This window comes from Antechinus flavipes, chromosome 6, assembly GCF_016432865.1.
Source record: "Antechinus flavipes isolate AdamAnt ecotype Samford, QLD, Australia chromosome 6, AdamAnt_v2, whole genome shotgun sequence".
Taxonomy (NCBI): domain Eukaryota; kingdom Metazoa; phylum Chordata; class Mammalia; order Dasyuromorphia; family Dasyuridae; genus Antechinus; species Antechinus flavipes.
In genome coordinates, this window is record NC_067403.1 from 144,449,173 (window position 1) to 144,473,799 (window position 24,627).

The window sequence follows — 24,627 nt, forward strand, 5'->3', positions numbered from 1 at the left end:
GCAAGTTCTGGAAAGTAAAATGAACAATACAGAAAGAGTAATATTCCCTAGAGCTATGTGTAATAAGTTTTAAACCTAGCTTATCTTAAGTACTTATATAGAAAATGAATTTCATAGATCCTTATTGATAGATTCTGGCTTAATCACAGTACCATATGCCAGTAAATCGCAATCATTTTATCCTTCACTGACTACTCAGTTAAAAACACTCAAGAAGTTTCACAGCTAAATACACACAGGTGAATTTGTGTTATTGTTTTTTTTTTTCTATTTCCTATGCTTTTTTCCCCAAGTCTTCTTCCTTAGAAAGTCAAAATGTTTAAAGCAAATTAAAGCAAAACAAAGCACAAGAAAATAAACATTCATTCCCATTTTTTCCTCTTATAGGTGATCTATAAGATCACCTTATAATTAACACCACTAAGGCATGAATGAGTAAATCCCAATTAAACTTTTCTTGCAGTATGTTTCAAATGTAAGAAATCTGAAATGTGTTCCAATTTTTTGGCAACTAGACCATATAAGAAAATACTGCCAAAATACTATTATTTAAATAAATAATGTAATAACATCATGCCACTGATAACTTTGTTTTGTATCTCCCTTATAGCATTTGCCATAAAATAATTTCTATTATAATTGTGTGTATCATAGCTCCACAAAATTGCTAACTCTCCTCAATATCTCATCAATCCAACTTTAGCAAAACATAATCATGATTACCCCTTTTTATGTCATAGAATTTCCCCCTCCCTGAAATTCTGAATTTTAGATTGTTAGCCTCTTAATAACAATTTCCTATCCTTACACTTTTCCTAGCCCTACCTTCAACTATACCTATGTGTATGTTGTTCACTCTCATTTCATCTACCTCTCTCTTGGATACTCATCTTAATCCGTTTTTTCACTCTTCAGTTGTCTGGAAACAGCATTGACCCAATGATCCCAGCTTTAAAGTTACTACACTTACTACCCCCAACCATTTTCCAGCCTGTTAATCTTTGATCTTAAAAAACTCTTTCAAACAACCCATGGGTTTCTGCTCTTAGACTTATAAGATTGACTAAAGAGAGTCACAAAATTGAGATGCTTTTACTTAGTATAAATTTTAGGGGTTTTACTTTAGCAGAGACCTCACTGATACTCAATAATCCTTCTCTTTGACTCTTATTAACTTCATATGTCTTCCCCACAGTAACTATTTCTAACCTTTTCTTCTATCCTCAAGCCCGCAACAATACTCTTACATTTAAAACAGATAGTTTAGCCCAACACTTCAATGAGAAGCTTAAAGTAATTCAAAAGAAGCTACTTCAACTCTCCTCCACTCTTCAAAGGCATTCAGCAAGGTCATTCACTATTCCTTGATAAAGTTAATCTCCTTTTTTGAAATGATCCTATTTCTCCTTCCTCCACTTTCAGCTCTTAATCTATTCCTTCTCTCTAAGGCAACTTAATTCTCGGTGCCATTTAACTGAATATGCTCAGTTCTTCCCAATCCTAAAAGAAATCTTCCCTATATGTTCCTCTACCCTTGTTATTCCATTCTTTCTCCTCTTTGTTTGAAATGTTATCGATATCTGATTGCTCTACATCTCTTCAATAATTTGCAACATGGTTTCTTACCATTTTGCTGAAATTTCTCCCTCTAAATTTAACAACCTCCTAATTACCGAATCCAAATGCATTTTCTGTCACCATGTTTTGTGCCCTGTCTACAAAAGCTGCACCTACCTCTTCCTATTAATATTACTTTCATATACATTACACTACAACTAAACTGAATTTTCTTTTACCCTCAGAACAAACCCTGAACCTTGAAATTTCTCAGTTCCAATATTCCCTATGTCTTGAAGGTCAGAAGCTCTCATTGAATTCCTCTACATCCCTTAAAACCCAAGGGCTATCTGTCTCCTCTAAGAAATTTTGCCTGACAATGAAACAAACCTACCAAGATGGAGGCAAAATGGACTGAATAATTAGTTTATTTCCTTAACTGCCTACATTTATTTTTTTCCATTGCTTTTTATAAATTCTCTCTCTCCTTTGAAATCTGTCTAGAACACAGGTGCCAAGGTAATATTCCTAAAATACATATCTGACAAGGTCACTCTTCAGCTCAACTTTGATGCCTCCTTCTTACTTCTGGCAATACAAATACAAAAGGAAAATAGTTCCTTCTCTCAAAGAATTTATATTCTGTGTACATGTATTTCCTTCAGTGGAACAGAACTCCCTTGAGTGCAGGGATTGTTTAATTTTGGCCCCATGTTCCCTGTAATTCATTCCCTGGCACAAAAAGGCACTTAAATGCTTGTTGAATGAGTGAATGGTCTCTATTTAAAATTTATAATACTATGAATTAAAACTTAGTTGCCTGTTCTTCTCTGTTCTTTGTTCATTGCAGGTGAAATATGGAAATTATGCTTTTGTATGGGATGCAGCTGTCCTAGAATATGTGGCTATCAATGACCCAGATTGTTCCTTTTATACTGTTGGGAATACTGTGGCAGATAGAGGATATGGAATTGCACTACAGCATGGCAGTCCATACCGGGATGTCTTTTCACAAAGGTAAGATTTAGATTTGGTCTAACTACAGAAGGTACAGGGGAGGCAAGAGAATATTTGTCAGTTATCCAACCTAGTTTACTTTTTTTTTATTTATTTATTAAGAAAAGTATTTCATTTTGATCAAATTTTATCTGCTTTCACAGAGACACATATTCTTTTCCTGAGGCATGTTCTAAAGGTACATGAGCAAAAGTTTATTAAGGCTATATTTTGTTTTGTTTTTGACTTACTAAATGAAAAAAAAAAAAGACCATACAAATGTGGCTTTATCCTAACAATTCAAACTTATGGTAATACCTTACTTTCACATGCACGTGCATAGGGCATATAATTGGAGCAGAGTTGGTATTTCCTGTTAGAATATTTTTGAGTAGATTAGTCTTTTCAGTATCTGCTCTGTATTTTTAGCATCCTTAAAAAAATGCTATCAAGGAAGAATGATTACCTATTCTTAAAAATATTTATGAATCAAATGAACTTTAAAGAAAAGTTAAGTGAGAGAATGTTTGTGGGAATCTGTATGAAGACAGAAAATTTTGCATCTTATATTGCACAGGAAAGGAATTGGACTTTTAGGTTCTTAGTATGCAGTATAAGCTGACATTGTTCATAGATAGGGATACATGTTCAATCAGTAACATTTGTTAAACACCTACCATGTTTCAGGCACTCTGCAACTTTGGACTGAAGCATCTCAAAGATATAGTATCTTCTATATTTTCTTTTCCAATTTCAAGATAACAAAAACTGAAATCAAATCATTCCCAATATGTTTGTTGATTTAAAATTCCTAAAAGATCTTGCTTTCTTCCTAGTTCACCCTCTGCACTCTTTTGTTTCCATTCTTTCTAAATCTGAAACCAAGTGGAAGATCAGAAATAATGCTATAAATATTAAATTCAATTTCTAAAATAGACCATACATAGATATACAAAATGGGACAGGACCTCAGAAATTTCAGAATTTTACAGTTTGCCATCAAATGACTTAAACTATGCATGTAAAGTGCTTTATACATCTTAAAATAATATGTATACATATATTACATATACATATGTATAAATACACACAGAGATGATTTCTATAAGGAATCCTCAGTATATTACACTGAACAAGTAGTCATCCATACTCTGAAAGAAAATCTACTCGCTCTCTGGTGAAGGAGAATCTACTCACTCTCAAGGCAGCCCATTAGACTTTTCAGTATCTTTGAATGTTAGAAAGTTGTTGTTTTTTTCCCTGACCTCCATCATAAAGTTCCATCTTTACTTGAATGAGTAAAGTTTTACTCAATTCTTTTTCTTCCATCCTCTAGGACTAAACAATATGAGTACATTTCTTTGTCCATGTGCCAGTTATTATATATGCCTGCTGAGTCTCATTCAAACTAACATCAACAATCCCTTCTACTGATATTTATGAGATAGATTCCAGCCCTTTCATGACATTGTAATTATCTCTTCTAGATCCTCTTCTTTTTTTTTAGATCCTCTTCTTATTAATGTCCTCTCTAAACAGTGGGGTCTGTAACAGCAAGCAGCTGTGATCTGACTAAAGCAGAGGACAGAAGGACATCACCTTCTTTTTCCTGAAAGCTCATCTCTTTGAATAAGGCCAAAAACCATATGACTAATTTTGGCTGCCAAATCACACTGATATCTCTAATTAAATCTGCATTTCAGCAAAACTCCCAAATCTTTTTTGAAACAATTTACGATCTAATCATTCTTCCTAAATCCCACATTTGTGAAGATTTGTTGTCATGTTGTTTCGTTTTTACTCATGTACAATCCAAATTTAAACTCATTTAATACCTTTTTTTAAAATACTATTTTTTACCTTGTCTAAAACATTGATTCCCATCTACAGGATTACTGATGAGTATTTGTACAGCTTCCACTGAAAGACTTTTGATAAACGAAAATGATGTCCATTTGGGGAGCCTTTAAATTTTAGAAAAGTGGTATTTATGTTGATGTGAAAATCTCTCATTTCTATCTATTAGCTTTAATTCTAGAGTAAAGAAGTCTAATCCTTCTTACACATGACAACCCTTTAAATATCTAAAGACAGACAATTGTCGTGCTTTCTTGAAGTATTCTATTCCCTGCACTAAACCCTTTCCGGTCCTTGATCCATTTTTATACATCATGTAGTGAAGTCCTGTGATTATACTTGTCTGTTATTAGCTTTTCTAAATCAATAGAAGATTAAAAATAAATAAATAAAAGAAGGGACAAGGAACTCTAGTAAAAAAAAATCATAGCAATAAAAAGTACAATGAAAAAAGCATAAATGAAAGCAAACAAAAAAGGTTTTGAAATTATAAATATATATATATAGATATATAGATATAGATATAGATATATAGTACATCTACTAGAGAACCATCTTGATGCCATAGAAACAGACTTGATTCAGAGAATCTGAGTTCATATCCCACTTTTGACACTTAATGTGTTACCTTAGCTAAGCTTCTGGATTTTTCTGGGCATTAGGTTTTTCATCTGCAAAATTAGAGGGTCAGATGAGATGACACTGAAGATCTTCCCTATTCATTCTACATTTATGATCCTTTTTATATGATCACATAGAATTGGGAGTACAGAAGAGGAATAAAATGTCATCCTTGTTTGCTATTTTTATGGCAAAACAACATACTTGGACATAAAACTATATAAGTGAACAAGATAGTATTATATAAAACGGCTATTATAATAAAGGATTCAGGTTTTCCATAGAGGAATCTAGAAAATAGGGTAGTGGATGTAATAGTATCTTAATCAAGAAGTAGAGATAGTAAGCATAGGGAAAATGGAGACTAGTAAAAGCTAGGAGTATTAGAAGAAGGAATAAAAAACAATCTAAGTAGGAAGAACTTAAACAGGACTTTGAAAAAATAGATAGAATGTGATAAAGGGAAGCAGTGCAGAAAAGATTCCAAATAAGATTTTAAAAAGAGCATGAGGAATCAACTGACTCAGAACAAAGACAAATCTACCTATATAAGGGCAAGAAGATGTTGAAATGATTGAAGTAGACTGTAAGGAGATGATGTGAGTTTTCAAGACAAAGAATTATACAACGAAAAAATGATTTTTTAATTCATTTTGATGGTATATAGGTATATAGGGTGGATTGGAGTGGAGAAAGACTAAAGACAAGAAGAACTATCATCCCATTTTTTCCAGAATAATTCTGATTTTAAGAAAATAAAGTGTACTTTTATTGAGACTTTGAAAAAGTATACTTCAATGTCAGATGTCATTTCCTAATTCAGAGTTTAGAAAACATGTTGATGATTGAAAAATATGAGAAGCAAAAGAAGAGAAAAATAGAAATATTACACTAATAATGCTATAATATCACTACAAGGTGGGGCATTAGGAAAAGTAACTAAATTTGGGGAAGTGATAGAAAGTTTGGCTCTGTACATGTAACATTTAAAATGACAACAATATAATTAGACAGAAGAAGTGAGAGTGGGCTAGAGATTTAGATTTAGAAGTCCACACCACAGATGGGGATGAAGTCATGGAAAATCATTATTTCAATGCATACAGTCAGATTTTGAAATGGATTTCCTGTGGACAAGAAAAACATCTAAAGCCTGGCAGAATTCTGGGTATTTTTTAACTAAGAGAATATTTTCTTCTGACTATGGGAGGTACTGAGGTTATCAAAGGCACTGAGCTGGAGGCAGCAAGGGAAATTTTTGAACTACTCTGTGGCAGAGAGAAGAAAGAATTAAATAAATGTCAAAGTGATTGGCTGCTTTCAAAAAGAGAACATATGAAATAGCCACTGTGGAAATAATCCAGAAAGTATATAGGAGATAAATTAAAATATTTCCAGTAAGTATTAAGCACCAAGTGGAAGCTTTATACTAGTTAAAAATTATAAATGAATAAAGAAGTACTACTTCATTGAAAATGTTCTAGTGCTAAATCATCCTTTAAAGGTGTTAACTATGGCCAAATCACTTCACCTTCCTGAATCTCCCCATACTTAGTCTTACAGAGATTCATTATAAAAAGATGGACTAATAAATATTTTATTTTCAAACTGTTCAGGCCAAAGACACTTCATAATAAGCACATAACATAGTTATTGTTATAAATAATAATAATTAATTTGTGGCAAAACCAAAAATTCATTTGGGAGTCATTTTATTTAAAAACTGTTTCCTCATCCTTGAAAGTATTTAACTCATGAGTTTTTAACTATGTGTCATTTATTTCAATATTTCAGTTTCTACTCCTGTATCTTTTATTCATAAAGAACTCAAAATGCTAATATATTTAATAAATCAAACTCAAAATTTGTTTTCCTCATTATCTTTGTGGTACTTCAAATATTCTAAATCTACAGGAATGTGAGCCTTTGAACTATTGGGAAACAATAATAGATAAGCCCTTGAGCCTTTTCCTTCAATATACATTATGAAAAAAAAACTCTAATTGGTCCTTTCTGTGTTCAAGAATAATACTCAATTGCTTAATAACTTGCCAGGTAGAAAAGGAATAAAACATGACTGAATGATGTTAAGGATATCATTTTATCTTGTATTGTCAAATTTCCACATAAGTCCACCTCTTAATTTGTTCTTAGAAAAATACTAGAAAATAGGAGATGTCTACAGTTGTTCAGGGAATAAGAGAAGAAATTGTTGCTATATTAGCTGAGAAAAAATTATAAAGCTTATTTACCTTGGTGATTTTCTTTATTATAATATATTGGGTGTGATATGCACATTAGGAATTATAATATTTTTCTATGAAATGCCTCACTTGAATTACTGATTTATTTCACTAATTTGCCAAAAAATCTAATCATTCATATGCAAATGTTAACATTTTGGATGATGAGAAATAGGTAGTCAACTTGTCTGCTTTCCTGGTATCAGTTCATACCAATCATTACTTATTTGAAAATTTGAAATCATGCTTAATGTATTAAATGATTAGTTCTTACCCTATATCTAAAATTTAACTAGCTATTTAAATAAGAATCATAGTGAAGCAGAGGATCCATAGCCTTCTTCTGAAATAACTGAATTAAGTTCACCTCTGATAGATATTGAGGCAGTGAGGTAATATACTGAGGCTTGCAACTTGGTATCAGAAAGACCTGAGTTCATGTGCTGCCATAGACATTAATTGTGTGACTTCATTCAACTCATTTAACCTCTCTTTCCCTCAGTCTCATCATCCATAAAATGGGAGTAACAGAATTATAAGGATCCTTATTATAAGGATTATAAGGATCAAGTGAGGAAAGTATTTTACAAGCCAAAGTGTGTGTATGTGTATGTGGTTATCATCATCATCATCATCACTCGACAAGTATCTTAACCTGGGAGTCCAGGAAATTATCTAAAATTATAGGTTGCAGAATAGTTGTCAGTTTCATTAACAGAGGATAATTTCCTCACGAGAAGTTCTCTATACTCAAAACTGGCTAATAAAAATAAAAACCACCCTCAAGTTGTAAAGACATTAAATGTTCTACAATTCATTCTATTCATTTTTACTTTAGTATTATTAAAAACAGAGTCCTTTGGCTATAACTGAACAATTTTTTACTGTTATTTGTAGCTGTGCCTCTATTTTTTTAATATATTTAATTTCCAAAAGTTAATTTCAAGTCATATCACTTAGTTTTATGTTGAGCCCCTCTCAGTTATTTTTCCTCAATCCCCTGGGCTTCAGGATTAATCCAGATTTTCTTTTTAACTTTAGTGAACAGCTTTTTTTCATTGTATCCTCTATTTTTAATTACAATAATTAATTATATAATTAAATTAAATTATAATAATTAAATACTATAAATAATTAGATGCCCAAAAATAACTTACAAACCCAATGGTGATTTAGAGAATATCTACCACAAACATGTGAAGACTTCCCTTCTCAGAATAGGTGGATGAGAACAATTTGTTCCAATGGCCATGGAGATGCCTGAAGCAAGCATTGTGGAATACCTGGAAATTGGTCAGACATCAGAGATGCCAAGATCATCTACTGCATCCCAAAGCATCACCAGGCATCTTGATTTAGGAAGAAAAAATAAGACTAATAGCGCTACAATTCTGCCTCACTTAAATCTAATTTACCTGCAAATCAACATGTCGTGTGTCCCATATTGTCATTGGTCCTCTTAAAAACAAACAAAAAAAACATATCATATATCATTTGGCCTGTCACCTCTGGGGTTAGTCCAGCCCTACAAGTCTTTGAGAATATGGTATACAAGCTATACATTATTTTACTATGCTTGTTGCTTCTTGCCAGGACACCCCATACAATCTCCGAAGAGATCTGGCAGATAGATGCAAATGTTCATGAGCTTTTATTTCTTATTCTAGAAGGTAAAGGAAAAATAGTACATCTACTATTATATTCCCTTCAAATATATGTCCCAGCCCATCCATATGAGAGCAGATGTGCTTTATAGAATAAGAATGGACTCTCTTTAAAATCACTTCTTGTACTTCCTGAAACAATGAGAAAATAGATCCTGTTTGAGCCTTTATATATATGCTGTCTCTCTTCTCTGGATCACCCCAACTGCATAGTGACTATCTGAAATGATTTTTTATGGGTTGGTCTATTTTCAATGCTTGTATAATGGCATACAACTGATTTTTCTGTGTTGAGGTGTAAGGTGCGGTAAATACATTAGAGATGCCCAATTGTGGAGAATATATGGCCGCTTTATTTTGCTTGGTGCCATTAGTGAACACATTACGGACTTTAAGTGGATGTGTTTTTATTTTTGTAGAAAAATATCCATTGCCACTGTTCATCTCCTAACCCTAACAAAATGATTCAGGTTTCCTGGGTAGCAATTAAGCAATCTAACCTATCCTTGTCTATCTATATTAATCCATATAATTCCTGTTTCTCCTGTTAATTGGATATTTCTGAATAATAATTTCCTTGCTATTTCAGCTGTCATTTCTTTTCTTTACAACAAATACAGGAGGGTTCCATGGGCTGTTTGTTTTCTCAATAATTCTAATTGTTCTTAGAGCAGCTGTTTATTCTTTGGTCAGGGGCCATTTATTGCTCCACCCATACTGGTGCATTAGATTTTTAGAGTGGTGGAGCTGAAACATTAAATTCTGTGGTGATATTTCATCCCTAAATTAATGTAATTTATCCCTACACCATAAATTAATATGTAAGCAATCTATTATTAAAGGAAAAATGGTTCCTGTTTTTCCATCTTTTTGCCAATTTACCAGTTCAGCAGACATCAAAGCCTCCTTACTGCCTCCTACCTTTGCCAAGGGGGCCATTGAGAAGCGGCCACCACAGTCCTGTCAGCTCCAGAGTCTATCAATCCTTCAAACTGTTGATTAGTCAAAGTAAGGATTAGTATTGGCCAAGTGAGTGTGATAGTCTTTGTAAAATATATTTGTACAATGGCCTCTGAATTTGAATCTGTGGGGCTAATTCATAATTATTATCTTCTGTTTTAACTGTAAGTTCAGACTATTCCTTGAGTTATACATTGTCCTTTGTTAAGATATGTTTCAATATTGTCAATGTTAACCATAATTACAGACACAAGCCCTTCTTCATATATTTGTATGACTGTGATAGCTAATGGTAATGGAGGATTTATAACAAGGATTTTTAGTTGTTTTCCTCTTTGATATTGTTGAATGAGCACTTCACAAATAGCATGAGGGGATAGGTAGTAATAATTATTGCTCCTGAGTTTTATTACTGTGAGTATCCCTTGGCATCTAAAACTGCATACCTCTTCCTCCATTCCTGATTTATATCTGTCTCTATTTGAACTGTCATTCTCCAGGTTGGTTTGGGGGCCCTCTGGGGCCCCCTGACCCTGTTTCCCATGATCTTAGCTACAGTATCCTGTAATTGAGCAAAATCAGTGAAGGGCTCCCCAACTTTTTTTTTTTAATTTGGGTAAAGCTTTCCTTTTTAACCCTTTTCTTCAGGAATCCTACTCCATGCTGCTCTGGCACATTGAGGTATTTAGAGATATATCTTTTTAGTAAAATGAATTTGATCTCCAGTGTCTACATGAGCCCCAGTGCTGCTAAGTTGCTCTAAGTATAACGTCATGCTTGCTCCTGGAGCAACCTGAGTGGCAGTCAACCAAGTCTGTTCTAAAAATTTTGTCATCCAGATTACTGCCTGGTCTGGAGTCAAGACTGCCTGTGAGAATGCTTTGCAGTGATTGGGGTACAAAATTTCTAACATATGAATTGAGTCCTTAAGCTGGGTTAGAACTTTAAAGGGAAGTGGTTCATGTTTGTATCTTCTCTGTCCTAGGTTAAAAGGGTCATCCTCCTCTATAACAGGATATAATTCTTTCCATCCCTCCGGATCTTTTCCTTGATCTCTAGCCAGCTGCTAAACTTTTTGAAGTGAAGATAAAGAATATAACTAATTACCTTTTGCTTTTTTCCACTGTCACTGCGACCTTTGTCTTATATTTCTGATCCTACTTTTCCTCAGTTCTTATTTCATTTTTTACATTAGGAAAGCCTTTGAAAGGTTGTAGGTCTGGATAAGGCAGGGCTGAAGGTAATGCGGGGCGGGGACAGGGGGGGAAAGGGGGAGAGGAGGAGGCATGGAGGGAGGATGCCATTCATTATCATCCTTCTCAGGCTCAGGAAAGGGACATCTACTGCTAAGAGATGGACCTGTCTGTGCTCTGACTGTAAATTTCCTGACCTTTTCTGGTTCTGATTTCAGACTTTATTTAATGATTATTTTGTATTTTTCCTGGGCATTGTTTATCAAAAGTGGTGAGTATTCACCAAAAACAATCCATTTATCACAATTATAACAGCCTTCCTCAGGTAACCATGGAGAAACTTTGTAAGCAATATCCAGGAATTTCCTAATGGCGCCTATTTCAATTGTGCACCCCTGCTCTTTTTAACATTTATATATAGTCCTGACATATGCTTCCCTGTTTGAAGGGAGTAGGGTGCCTATTTTCTGCCCCATTAGGTTACTTAACCACTCTCTGCCACAATCTGCCTGATCTGGAAACAGTGCAGTTCAGCAGGCTCTCCCTCTGGAGTCCTCATAAAGGTTGTCTTGACCATGTAGCAATGACCATGAAGTGGTTGCTATGGCACCCTTAGAGCTTCCTGTCCTGTTTGGACGCCAGTTGTTGTGGTTGTCTTTTAAGAACTCATGGCATATGAACCTTTAGATCTCAGAGGTGAGATGAATGAGGTGGGAAATTCATAGGATGTGAAAAGAACTCCAGTTTATTTTGCTATACAGTCTTGTTGATAGATATTTTTGCAAGTGTGATCAACACATGAGCAGTAGCCAATCCCCAGTCACCATTCACAGAAACAGCTCGTGGGCTACCAATGAGAGGAAAGCCAGTGCAGCTATTCAGCAGCTTGGTCACAGGCAAGAGGCCCTGTTCAGGCACCCTTGTTCACATAGCCACTGGCTGTGACCCTCAGCTTACACTCGTTCCCATGATCACAAATCAATGCTCCTTGCTCAACAAGGATGTTTCTGCAGCATGGCAGAAAACTTATTTTCATCAAAGGTCAAGATGGCTTCAGTACTCCCTCTCAGCAGGGTCCCATAATTCAGCAAGAAGTAATCAGAATAGGGAATGAAGTAATAAAACTTCCACTTTTTGCATACAATATGATAATATGCTTGGAAAATCCCAAAGACTCTATTAAAAGTTAGTTGAAATAATTTATAATTTTAGCAAAACAGCAGGATGTAAAGTAAATCCACATAAATCATCAGCATTTCTTTATGTCAAACAAAATCTTGCAAGAAGAGATAATTTTTAAATGCCCTATTTAAAGCCATTCTGAGCCTTATAAAATACCTGGAAGTACATGTGCTAAAAATAAACCCAAGAACTATCTAAACAAAATTATGTAAAACTTTTTATACAAATAAAATCAGATTTAAATAGTTAGGAAAATATTGTCATGAATAGGCAGGGCCACTTAAGTAAAACATGACAGTTTTACCAAACTAATTCATATATTCAATGACATCCCAATTAAAGTACCAAAAATATTTTTCACTGAATTAAGTCACTATCAAAGGAAATCATGGTTAAAACACACACACACACACACACACACACACTTATATATATAAAGGAAGGAAGCAAGTTGAGCAGTATTAGATCTTAAACTTTATTTTAAGTCAATAATTATCAAAAAACTATCTGGTATTGGGTAAGAAATAGAAAAATAGACCAATGGAAAAGAATAGACATACAATTTGTAGCAGTAATCTTGTATTTTGTAAGTATAAAAACGGAAAACAAGAATTAATTATTTGGCAAAAATTGTTGGGAAAACTAGAAAGACATATGGCAAAAACTGAACATAGTTAAATATCTTATACCATTTATTGTGGTATTTTTCTTCTTTAAAATATAATGGTTCTCTCTGGGAGTTGGTTTCTTGGGGAGGTTTTCTGGAGGCAGCCTTAATTTCAGTTGAAAGTAATAATTACTCCAAATGCAACCAGGTGTTAAAAGTACAGATCTTTTATTGCTTCCTCCAAAATAGCCCAGTTAGTTTTTCTTAGAGGCCTATCTTTCTGCTTGGTTCCAAGAGCTCCCTCCAAATGTCTCCAAATCCAAAAGTTTGTCCTTCAGTCTCCAGCCAGCACCAAGGTGAAAGTTGGAATGAATCTCTCTTGCCTTCTAGAGAGGGCTTCTGGCTGAACTCACTTGATGCTCCCCTTTCAATCTTTTCAGTTGAATTCCCAACTGAGCCTCTGTCCAATTCTTATATATCATCTCCCAAAGGTTGACTCCTCCCCTCCGAGGGAGGGATTAAGGGAGGTGTGAATTCACAAAGTTACAAAGTTAACTTTTGTGAATTTCCCATACTTGTGAACTCTAATGAGTACTTAAATACTTCTTGCTTATATGAGCTCTCTAAAGGTGTGAACATAAGCATTGTTTCTATTAGTTCTACTTAGTACCTTGTTTCAGGTTCTGGCCTAAAACATCACCTTGTAAGATCAGATCAATCATACTGAACCATGCTAAATTAAATAATTATTGTCTCTATCAACTCTAATGACTTAATACTTTGTAAGGATTACAATAATTTATCTAGATGGTAAAAATCTTTACATGACTTAGAAAGAGATATTGTACAAGAAAAAGAGAATCTATCATTTTAGTCAATTGATGTGTATGAGATGCTATCTCAAAGTTGTTTTAATTTGTGTTCCTTTGAGATAGAAATGTAAATATTTTTACATGACTTAGAAAGAGATATTGTTCAAGAAAAAGAGAATCTATCATTTTAGTCTATTGATATGTATGAGATGCTAGAAAGAGATATTGTACAAGAAAAAGAGAATCTATCATTTTAGTCAATTGATATGTATGAGATGCTATCTCAAAGTTGTTTTAATTTGTGTTTTTGATCAATAATGATTTAGAGGATTTTTTCTTATGATTATAGTTTTGATTTATTCATCGAAATACTGCTTATTAATGTACCTTGACCACTTATCAATTAAGTATGGCTTCTTATAAGTTTGACAGAATTCTTTGAGAAATGAGATCTTTTGACTATGAAAGATTTTCCCCCCTCAATTTTGTTTTTCTTGTAATCTTGGCTACCTCAATTTTATTTATATAAGAATTTTTTAAATTTAAAATAATCAAAGCTATCTACTTTATACCTCAGCAATGCTATAATGTCTGGGCTAGCTCTCTAGAGGACATTGGGACAGGCAAAATGCTTGGTCTTGGGGGGAGAAGTGAAGGAGGCAGGAAAGTAGCCACATGGCTGGTCCAAGATGTCTTCTCTGTGGCTGAGAGCTGCTACTGAATGCTGCTGCTGAGAGAGTAAGTCCTCTGTGTCTGTGACTCCCTTAAATACTCCACTATGATTACATCACTACCTCACACAGAGCATACTCCAATTTGTCAGGAGAGCCATTACATCACCATATTGCCTTAAGTATATGTACTTAACTAGAGTAAATACATCAATAGCATGAGAATCATTATCTCATCAACTATACTGAGTCTTAAAGCTTACCTTTTCAGAGTTCCAGCCCTCCACACAATGCTGTCTCTTATTTCTTCAAATATTATTTTCCTATCAATGATTCTGATATTTTTCATATATTTCATGTTCTTTTCATTTTCTTATTATGTCTTCTTTTATATCTAGGTCATATATCCATTTTGACCTTATCTTGATAGATGATTTTATATATTGGTCTATGCCCAATTCCTTCCAAACAACTTTCCAACTTTACTAACAATTTTTATCAAATTATTAATTCTTGTCTCAAAAACTTAAGTGTTTATATTTTTCAAACACAAAATTATTTTTGTCCTTTACTGCTGCATATAGTATGTCTATTCTGTTCCACTAAGTTACCTTTCTATTTCTTAGCCAATACCATAATTTTTATTTTACTGCCTTACAATATAATTTAAAGTCTATTGCTGTTGAATCTCTCAGTCTTTCACATTTTTTCTTAGTTTCTTTTAAATTTATGAACTTTTGCTCTTCCAAATAAATTTTGGTACTATTTTTTCTAATACAATAAAATAATATTTTAGTAATTTAATTGGAATGGCATTAAGCAAAACTGTCATTTTTATTATATTGGCTTTGTCTAGCCGTGAACAATGACTATTTCTCCATTTATTTAAACCTAGCTTTATTTGTATAAAGAGTGTTTTATGGTTATATTTATATAGTTCCTATGTCCATTTTGGCAGGTATATTCTCAAATATTTTATGCTGTCTACTTATTTTAAGTAGTCTAAAATAATATTGAATAATATTGGTGATAGAGTAGATTCCTTGTTTGGTCTTTTTATGGGTAAATTCATCCTATGCACATTTTAAGCTTATTTGTTATATATTCCTATTTTTCTTCATTATTCTTCTCACATCATTTATCCTGTCTCTTCTCATTCCTCTAATTCAATTTTGTCTGTCACTTTACCTTGCCTATTACTTAATCTATCCACCAAGAGTCCCTCCCTTACCCTCTCTCCTCATTGTCCTCCTTAATCTACTGAAGAACTTGTTCCTTATCTCTTCTTCCTCCTAATTCTTAATCCACACCCTTCTAAAAGTTCCTCCCTTATCCTATCCCTTCAACCTCTTATTTTTTTCTAAATTTAGAAATGTCTAGATTATATGCTGTTCCCTTTTTACCCTATTTCTGATGAGACGTTAGTCCCAACACTATCAGCCTTCCTACCTTGCTTCTTCTATATCAATTCTTCCTTTTATGCCTTATTTATATTCAATCCTTTTTAATCTCTCCTTATAGTTTTATTTTTTAGAGTCATCCCATCATACACAATTTAGCCCAAATCTTTCTTTCAGTCTCAAATAATGATTACAATCATAGATAAAGTACTAATAAATTTTCACACATCTGAACTAAACAATTTGATCTTATTGAATCCATTATAATTGGTCTTTAATATTTACCTTATATTTCTTCTGGATATTATATATCACATTTTCCATTAAGTTCTACTATTTTTGTCAAAAATACCAGAAAGTCTTTTAATTCATTAAATATATATATATCTTTTTTTTTTTCATTTAGGAGACTACTTAATTTTGCTGAGCAACTTAGTCTTGGTTGTAACCCCAGCTCTTGTTCTCTAAAAAAATATAATATTCCAAGAGCTGCAATCCTTCAATGAAGAAGCTGCTAGGTATCCTGATTGTAGCTTTGTGATATTTAAATTGCTTTTTTTTTCTTGTTGCTTGCACTATTTTCTCCTTAACATAGGAGCTTTGAAACTTGGATATGATAGTTACCCTTAGATGTCTTTCATTTGATAATGGTTGGATTTTTTTTTTCCACTTCTGCTTTCCCTTCTTGTTCTTGTTCTTGTTCTTATTCAGGACAATTTTCCTTAATGAGTTTTTGTAATATCATATCAAAATTCTTTTTTTATCTCACCTTTCAGTTTGATTGTAATTTTCAAGTAGTTCAGCAATTCTTAGCTATCTCTCATCTCTCTATATATTTCCAGATCAATTGTTTTTCTGATGAATGTTTCCCATTCTCTTCTATTTTTTCTTTTTTTAATTTTGTTTAATTAATTCTTGGTATTTAAAATGCCATTAGTTTCACTTTGACCTAATCTAGTTTTCAAGGAATAATTTTTAAGTTTTTTATTTTGTTTCTAGTTGCTTGACTTTCTTTTCATAGTATCCTTGATTTTCTTGGATTACTCTTATTTTTTCTTTATTTTTTCAATCTCTCTTACTTGATTTTTAAAGTCCTTTTTAAGTTGTTCTAAGAACTCTTTTGGGTTCTCTCCACCTTTAAGCCATGACGAAGGACCCCAGCCACATTTCTACAAATGCTCTTACTCTTCCATGGTCCGGTTAATGGCTGAAAAGTATGGTTGTCCCTCTCTGCTGTAGAATTAAAACCAGGCACTCTGCTCTGCTACAAGTACCCATAGCCAGCAGGGTCCCTATCCCTTTACTTCTATAAACACTAGATGTGTGCTAGCTTCTCCCCTGTAGCAACCCAGGCCCATGTCTAGTCATCACAGCTGGGCCTGGCTTCACTGGAATGGCCTACAAGTTTCTCCTGACTTAATTCACCTGAGTTTGAGGCTGCCTATCAAACCTAGCTTCCCTGAGGCTTATTTGTTTTTGATTCTGCAGAATTGGACTTTACTCAGGCCAAATTCCTGGAGGTTGAGTCTTTTCTGGGGTCTTTTCAAATTGTCTTACCCTGATTTGTCTATTTGTGCTGTTCTGTGTTCACTTGGAAATATGTTCTACTTTTTTTGTGGAGGAAATTTGGAAAGTTTTCTGAAATGTTTTGATCAACTTCACTACCTTCCCAGAATCCTCTCTAAAAGCTCGTTTTTAAAAATTATATTAGGAAAAATGTGACTGCATAACAAAATAAGACTGTCTTGTCATGCTTTCAAAGTATAGAAATGGATTTTTAATCAAGTCAGAGGGAGAAATCCTTGATTTCCTTCATAAATTCACTAGCAATTATTCAGAATTAAGTGTACATTGAACATAATATATATGTATGTATATATACATATAGTCAAGTCCAAAATGCAATAGCAAAAGTATAAAATAATTTTATAATAGGTATAATATATTGTTATAGCACATTATTATATAATTGAAATTTATTTGGTTAACTAGAATTTATATCAATTAATGACTGACAGAATTTTGTATATAATTATTGTTTGGTTTGGGTTTTTTTAATTCACAAATTTTATATTGGTTGTAAAAGACAATTGATAAATAATTATCTTATTGTCATGATTGAAATTATGGTAAACTGAGGCACAAAATGCCAAGCACAATCAATGAATTGATAAGGTTAGCAATTATAAATAAAATGACTTTTTCAGCTCCTCATTCAGTCAAAAGAACAGAAAGTAATTTACACACCTTTATATAGTTTTGAGTCATAAGATATTTTTAAAAAAACAAGAAAACAAGATTGATTACAGAGTCTGAAGTGTCTCAGATGATGGAAACCAATTTGATTGGATGGAGGTCTATTCTTTCTTCCAAATTATTGCTGTGGAAATACTGGAATACTGACTGTCTTTCAAGAAAATCTAGTGTGTTATCACTGTGGCACTAACTAACCATTCAGGTGGACACCTCCAGTGAGTTTTTCAATCTTCACCTCTTCACCCACTTTAGTATAGGTTCTTATCTTTCTGAAACCACAGAAATCAATTTTCCCTCATTTCTAGCCCTTTTTGATTTTCAGCACTTTGCATATTCCCCCATATCTCCCTGTTTTCCCTCATTCTTCCATGTAGCTGCTTAATTTGTAATATAGTCCTACAAAAACAAACCAAAACAAAGACCAAAAAACCCCCAAACTATTAATTCACTTATAGGCAGTATGTCACCAAATGCTATCCATAATATTTCCATCCACATCTTCATTGTTACTTCTTCAGATTTCAATTTTATCTCTGACACCATCTGAACATTAAGAAAGAATTTTCTTATTAGTTTCTATTGTTGTCCTTGTCTGGTGCATTTATTCAGTCTTTTGTATTTCTATTTAGGAAGCAAACAATCTCTTCAATTCTAGTTTTTCTTTCTAAATATGTTTCAATATTCAAATGTTCTTCTTTATTATTGAATGTTTATCTTTTTCCCTCTATGGTTAAACTCAGATTTACAAACTAGGTCACTATGAGCTACAATATCCATTGCTCTTAAGAATACTTCCAATTTCTCTTTCCTTTTTCTAGAAGGTACAGAATATCTTTCATTATTTGGATGTCCTTCCTTTTGTATGTACATCCTCCTGATGACTTTCAGAGCTTGTTTTGGAATTGAATTGTTCATTTTTAACCACATTTTGTCTTAGATTTTGCAGTATTTTTTTCTAAAGATGATCTGTAAATTCTCTTAGTTGGAATTTCATTTTCTATGTTTAGAAATTCTAGACTGCTCTCATGTTATTTTCTGTATTATGTTAAGATATCCTGTCCTGTTCTTTTGTGGAGACTTATGATCTTTATTGTTGTCTCTTCAAACCCTATTTTCAAAATCAGTATGTTTTGTTTATATGCTGAACATATTTTCTTGTGTTATTGAGGAGGGTTTTTTTTTTGGGGGGGGGGTTGTTTGTTTTTTGCTTTTTGCATGTGTATTTCCAACATATTGTTCATTCTTTTGTTTCTTTGGTGAGGCTAGCCTTGCAGATTCCAATTTTTATATTCTGCTCATAATTTTTGCTGTATAGGTCATAATTTCTGCTCTCACAATCCTCATTTCCCTTTTGAACTACTCAAGAATGGCATGTGGTTGTTCTCCAGGTCTTCTGCCTCGTCAAGCATTGGGTTATTTTCCTTTGTTTTGCTGTGTTTATTCACTGATACTTAAACTCATTTAGTAAATATGGGGGCCATATTTTCTTCTGCTGTTACCATTTCTTTATTGCATTATCTGCTTATGTTTATAGTCTTTGAATTTTCTTTCCCTGAAATCTTTGGTAATTTCAGTCTTTTTAAAATGTTCTTTATTTCCCCTATCACTCACTTTCTGACTCCTTCCCAGGAAGGCTGTATGTCAAAACATCTGTCTTTTTCCATACTGGGCAATTCATGGTTCACCCTCCTAAGTCTCTTTCCCAATTGAATTTTGAGTGATTAGAACTAGCCCCAACTGGATCCTGTGCTTTTCCTCAGACTTGGTGGGATGCTACACGGTGCTCTTCCATATAAACATACAAGATCCTACTTTGGTGACCTGCCTCATTCCCTCTGTTTCTTAGTAACTAGTTATTAGTTCTTAGCTGAAATGACACTATCAGTTCAGAACTTGTCAATGGTGATGCTACATAGTTTGCAACTTCTGTCAGATATTCCTGAAGGTCTATGGGCAAACTTACTGACATGGACCAAGAAAGCATCCACAGCCTGATGCCAAGTTTTTAAGACACTGGAAAGATGGAAGGGGGAACTGAGTGTAAGAGTAGGTTTAGTTGTAAGCATATATCATGTCATTGAGTCTGTTGGTACAACCCCACTTCCAAGTAGCATGGGAAGAAAGTGAGAGGTGTTGAGTAAGCTCAGGGTCAATTAGCACCAGTTCCTGAGTTTGGGGATTTAAAAAAAAACTTTCTTTTGGATTCTGGGGGTCCTAAACAATGAGAACATCTGAAGTCACTTTATGATAGACAGATTTGAGAGGTCATAAGGATCAGAAGAAATGTCTAGTCCTCCATCTTGTTGCTCATATGTCATTAAAATCCAAAGCAGATAATAATTTCTTGATTAAAGATAGGAGAACTGACAGGAAAAATTCTCTTTGGGATCAGATTCTCACCAAAAAAAGTATTGGCTGTTGGACATGGATTTGGGAGAAATATTAGGATCTTTCAAGAAAAGGATTGGATCCACTTCATATTAATGTTTGAGAAGAGGAATTACAAGAACAGCAACAATGTCCCTAGATAAATGGAGGGAAACATGCAAATTGTTCACATGAAATAAAAATAGCATGCAGTAAGATTAACATTCTATAGTAAAGACAGTCCCCAAGGTAGGTTGAAACATTCTCTCAATAATAGAAATGGGAAGACACAGAATTACCATATTAAAGAATAAGGTGCTTTTTTTTCAGTAGATGAATGTCTACATAAGGGATGCTAACCAATTTAAAGATTGGGGTTTAAAAAAAGTGGGAATAAGGACAGATGATAATGAACTTACTAAAAAGGAAAAATAAGGACAAAAAAAATTCAAGCTATATTTGGGAAAAGAGGAAAATCAAAAACAGATGGAGCTGTTATTTGTGATACATGGATGATAATCACAAAAAAGAAGCAGTCTTATTTTGCTTCTATTTTCTCTACAAAGGAGAATGGACTTTAGACTTCAAAGAACAAAGAGAAAGCAGATAACTGAAAGAATTGATGCTAAAGAGATAGTAAAGGAACACATTTATGTTCTTGATAAGTTCATGTTATCTGAATAAGAGGAGATTGTGCAGCAAATAGAATCTACTGCAGTATTTGAGAAAGGAAAGGGTTGAGGAAGGAAAACAAGCAGTAGAGAAAAGAGATTGAAATCTGTAGATATTAGAGCAGAGAACCCTATTTGAACACCTAATAAAATTCTCAAATATTTTAAAGGTTCAATTCATGAATATTTAGAACAGGATTAGAGAAGAGGTCACACTAAACTAATGTATTATTTTGTTGTTGTTGTTGCCAGTTACTAAATGGGTAGAGTAGGCAAATGTAGCTTACTTAGATTTAATCAAAGCCTTCAGTGAAGTTTCTCACCCTATTTTTGTGTAGATAGTATTATAATTAGATGGCTGTGAAGCAGTTAATGGACCTTAGTGACCTTGATTTGATGTCAGATGTTAGTTTAGAAGGACATCTTCAAACATAAACTTCAAAGATTTTTTTATATTTCTTATCATTTTTATATTTATTTTTATTAATGACTTAGATATATCACAAATATTATCCTTATGAAATGTGAAAATACTGCAAAGCAAATACATAGATAAGCTGGGTCATGATTTTTAAAATATCTTGACTAACAAGAACATTGGATTGAATCTAAAGACATTTAGCAAGGATAAATGAAAAGTCTCACATTCGTTTTTTTTAAATAAATATCAAAAGTTGTAGATAGTGGAGAAAGTATGACTCAAGAGTATACCTCATCTGAAAATGAAAAATATCTGGAGATTTTAGTGGTTTGCAAACTTAATCTGAATTAACAATGTGAAGTGATATTCACATAAGGTGATATAATTTTAGACTTCATTGCTAAAAGTCTACTGTCTAAGAATAAGGATGGGATAGTTTCACTATATTCTTCCTTCATCAGATCTTATATAGAATAATATATTTAATTCTGGATATTACTGTTTAAATGGAGAGTGTACAGAGGAAGACAACCAGAATGTTGAAGGTCCTTAAGTTCGTGTCATTTGAGTTTAGGTTGAAAGAAGTGAATACATTTAGCCTGGAGAAGAGAAGACAGGATAGTTGTCTTCAAGTATTGAAGGGTTATCTTGTGAGTGAGTATAGCCTTGTTCTTTTTGGACCCTGAGGGCAGCTCTAGAAACCAAAAGTAGAAGTTGCTAAGAAGCAAATTTATACTTGATGTCAAAAAACAATTAGATTTATTCAAATGTGAAATTGATGACAATACCTTAGGATCTAGCGAGTTCCCTTACTGGAGGTCTTTAAATAAAAGTTGAAGAATCAGGTCTGCTGTATGGGACATTATTCGTCAAGCATTGGTTAGACTAGATAGCAATGAGATCTCTTCCAGTTCTGATAATTTCTGATTCTAGTTACAGATCACATAAATATTTAGAATGATAAAGAAGAGGGGTGTTTTATTATCAGCATATTACTACTGCTAAAAATACTGAAGCCTGAAAGAATAGATTTTCCCATAATCACAAATCTCTCCCACAAATCACAAAATCTCTAATTTCCCTCCTGTTTAAGTGTATCCTGTCTGATATTCAATTACCTGTGAGCTTTTTAGTGAACTGAGATTTAATGACAACAATGTACCCACTGACATTAATTCTTCCATTGTCCTGAGGGCCAGGTTTGACAGAAAGTGAAGTTGGTTAGTTGCATCAGCTGATCAGGAATAAGGAGAGGTAATGAATGTACATTCAGGTGTACTCATGACTCAGGTGAGTCATTTGCTGACTCACAAGAAGCCAACAAAAACTCTCATTAGATTAGAAGAAAAGAAAATACTGGATGATATTTTGATCCATTTTTTGTTAAAATTGTGTCACTACATAAATTAAGATCATCATATTTCCCTGTAATATACCCCTTTCATTTCTTAACTTGTTAAGCAAATTAAATATTAATCAGATGAACTTCCATCTTTGATTGTACTATAACATCTGCTGGTATGTTGAATGATTTGGATGTAAGATGGTAATTAATTTAGAGATAAATTACAGTTGAATTCAATTTTAAAAACTTTTTCAATCAATTGCTATATTAAAAAATTGTAATAACAGTCTTTTGTAGGAGATATAGGCACAAATAAAATAGTCCTTGTTCTCAAAGTACTTATGAAGGTATTCTAATACTAGGTACACTCCCATGCTCCCATTCCATCATACTGGGTCTTGACGGACACACCAAGGAACACATTGTACAAAGCCTTAACTGTTTTTCCTAAAAGCAAACAAAAATGTTTAGAAGTTTCTCTCAAAAATAAAGAAAACAAAAAACATGGATCTTTCATGTTTCCAATTCAACAAGAATTTATTAAGTGTTAGCATAAAGGCAATGCTAAATATTGGAGAAACAGAATGTTGGATGAGTCATACTACATGCCTTATAAAACCATATTTGTCTTTGAATCCCCAGATAGCTAGCCTGGCACAGAGTTAGCACTTAATAAATTCTTACTATTGATTTATTAATTGATTAAAATTGGATGAGTTAGAATAGAGGGAAAAAGTCGATAGTGATGAGAATCTATATTAGAATAATATCAATGAGAACAGAAGAGAAATATTGTCAAGATAGAATTGCAATATGTGGTTGAATATGAAAAATAAAGAAGAGGGACATTTTTCAGACATGGACAACTGAATGAATATTAGTACCAGTTACTGAAATAATGAAATCAGTTTATGACATATTAAATTTAAAGTACTAGAAAATCTAAGTAGTGATGTCCTGTATATAATTTGACATATGAGCCTGAATCCTAGAAAAATAGGTCAAGACTGGAAAAATAGATTTGGGATTCATTCACAACAATAAAAAAGTATGTGATTATTAAAGAACTTATTTTAGAGAAGGAAAAGACTGTAGGGAGTAAAAAGTGAGAATACTTGTATAACAGAGTGAGACAGTAGATAAGGATTCAGCAAAGAAGAGGTTAAACAGCAAAAAGACTGTTAAAAAAAAAAAAAGCTACAAGTATAGAATGAGGAAAGCTTGATGTTTCTGAAGCAAAAGAATCATCCAAAATAATGATGATCAAATTCTGCATAAAAGAAAAGAAAAACTATTGCCAAAAAAGGAGGGGGGACTGAAAGAAAAGAAATTCCCATAAGGAAAATAAAACAGCAAAAGACTTCTCTCCCTTCTGTGCCTATTCTGAACCTACACCATTGGCTCTGTGTCACAGTACAATAGCAAAAAGTCAGAAGACCCTTAACATGTGACCCAAGTACCCATTAATATTCTTGTTATAGGTTCTCTGCTCTATTCTATTCACTAAATTCCTATAGTTAAAAGAAAAACCTTGAAAGAACACGAGATATCTATTGTCCAAAATATCTAACCTGAAAAAAATGGAATTCAGAAAGATAACATAAGAATCATCTTGTTCATAAAAGAGCATAAAGGAGCAAATGACCTGAATACCATATTTCAAGAAATCATAAATGAAAACCACTCAGAAGTATTAGAATCAATTATATAGTTCATGTTGATTAGATCCACAGCTCAACACCAGAATGGGATTCCAGGTATAATGTTACCAGAAATATGCTTATTAAGACTTATTGCTCTGAGG

General features: G+C 33.2%; 1 protein-coding gene across 2 annotated transcripts in view; it reads left to right on the top strand.

Moving 5' to 3' along the window:
• The window catches only part of GRID2 (glutamate ionotropic receptor delta type subunit 2), a 1,896,723-nt gene that overhangs the window by 1,754,316 nt on the left and 117,780 nt on the right, over positions 1-24,627 (top strand). For both annotated transcript variants that reach the window (XM_051967540.1, XM_051967541.1), the window contains exon 14: positions 2,408-2,574. In XM_051967540.1, coding sequence (XP_051823500.1) covers positions 2,408-2,574 — 167 coding nt within the window. The remainder of the gene's footprint in view (positions 1-2,407; positions 2,575-24,627) is intronic.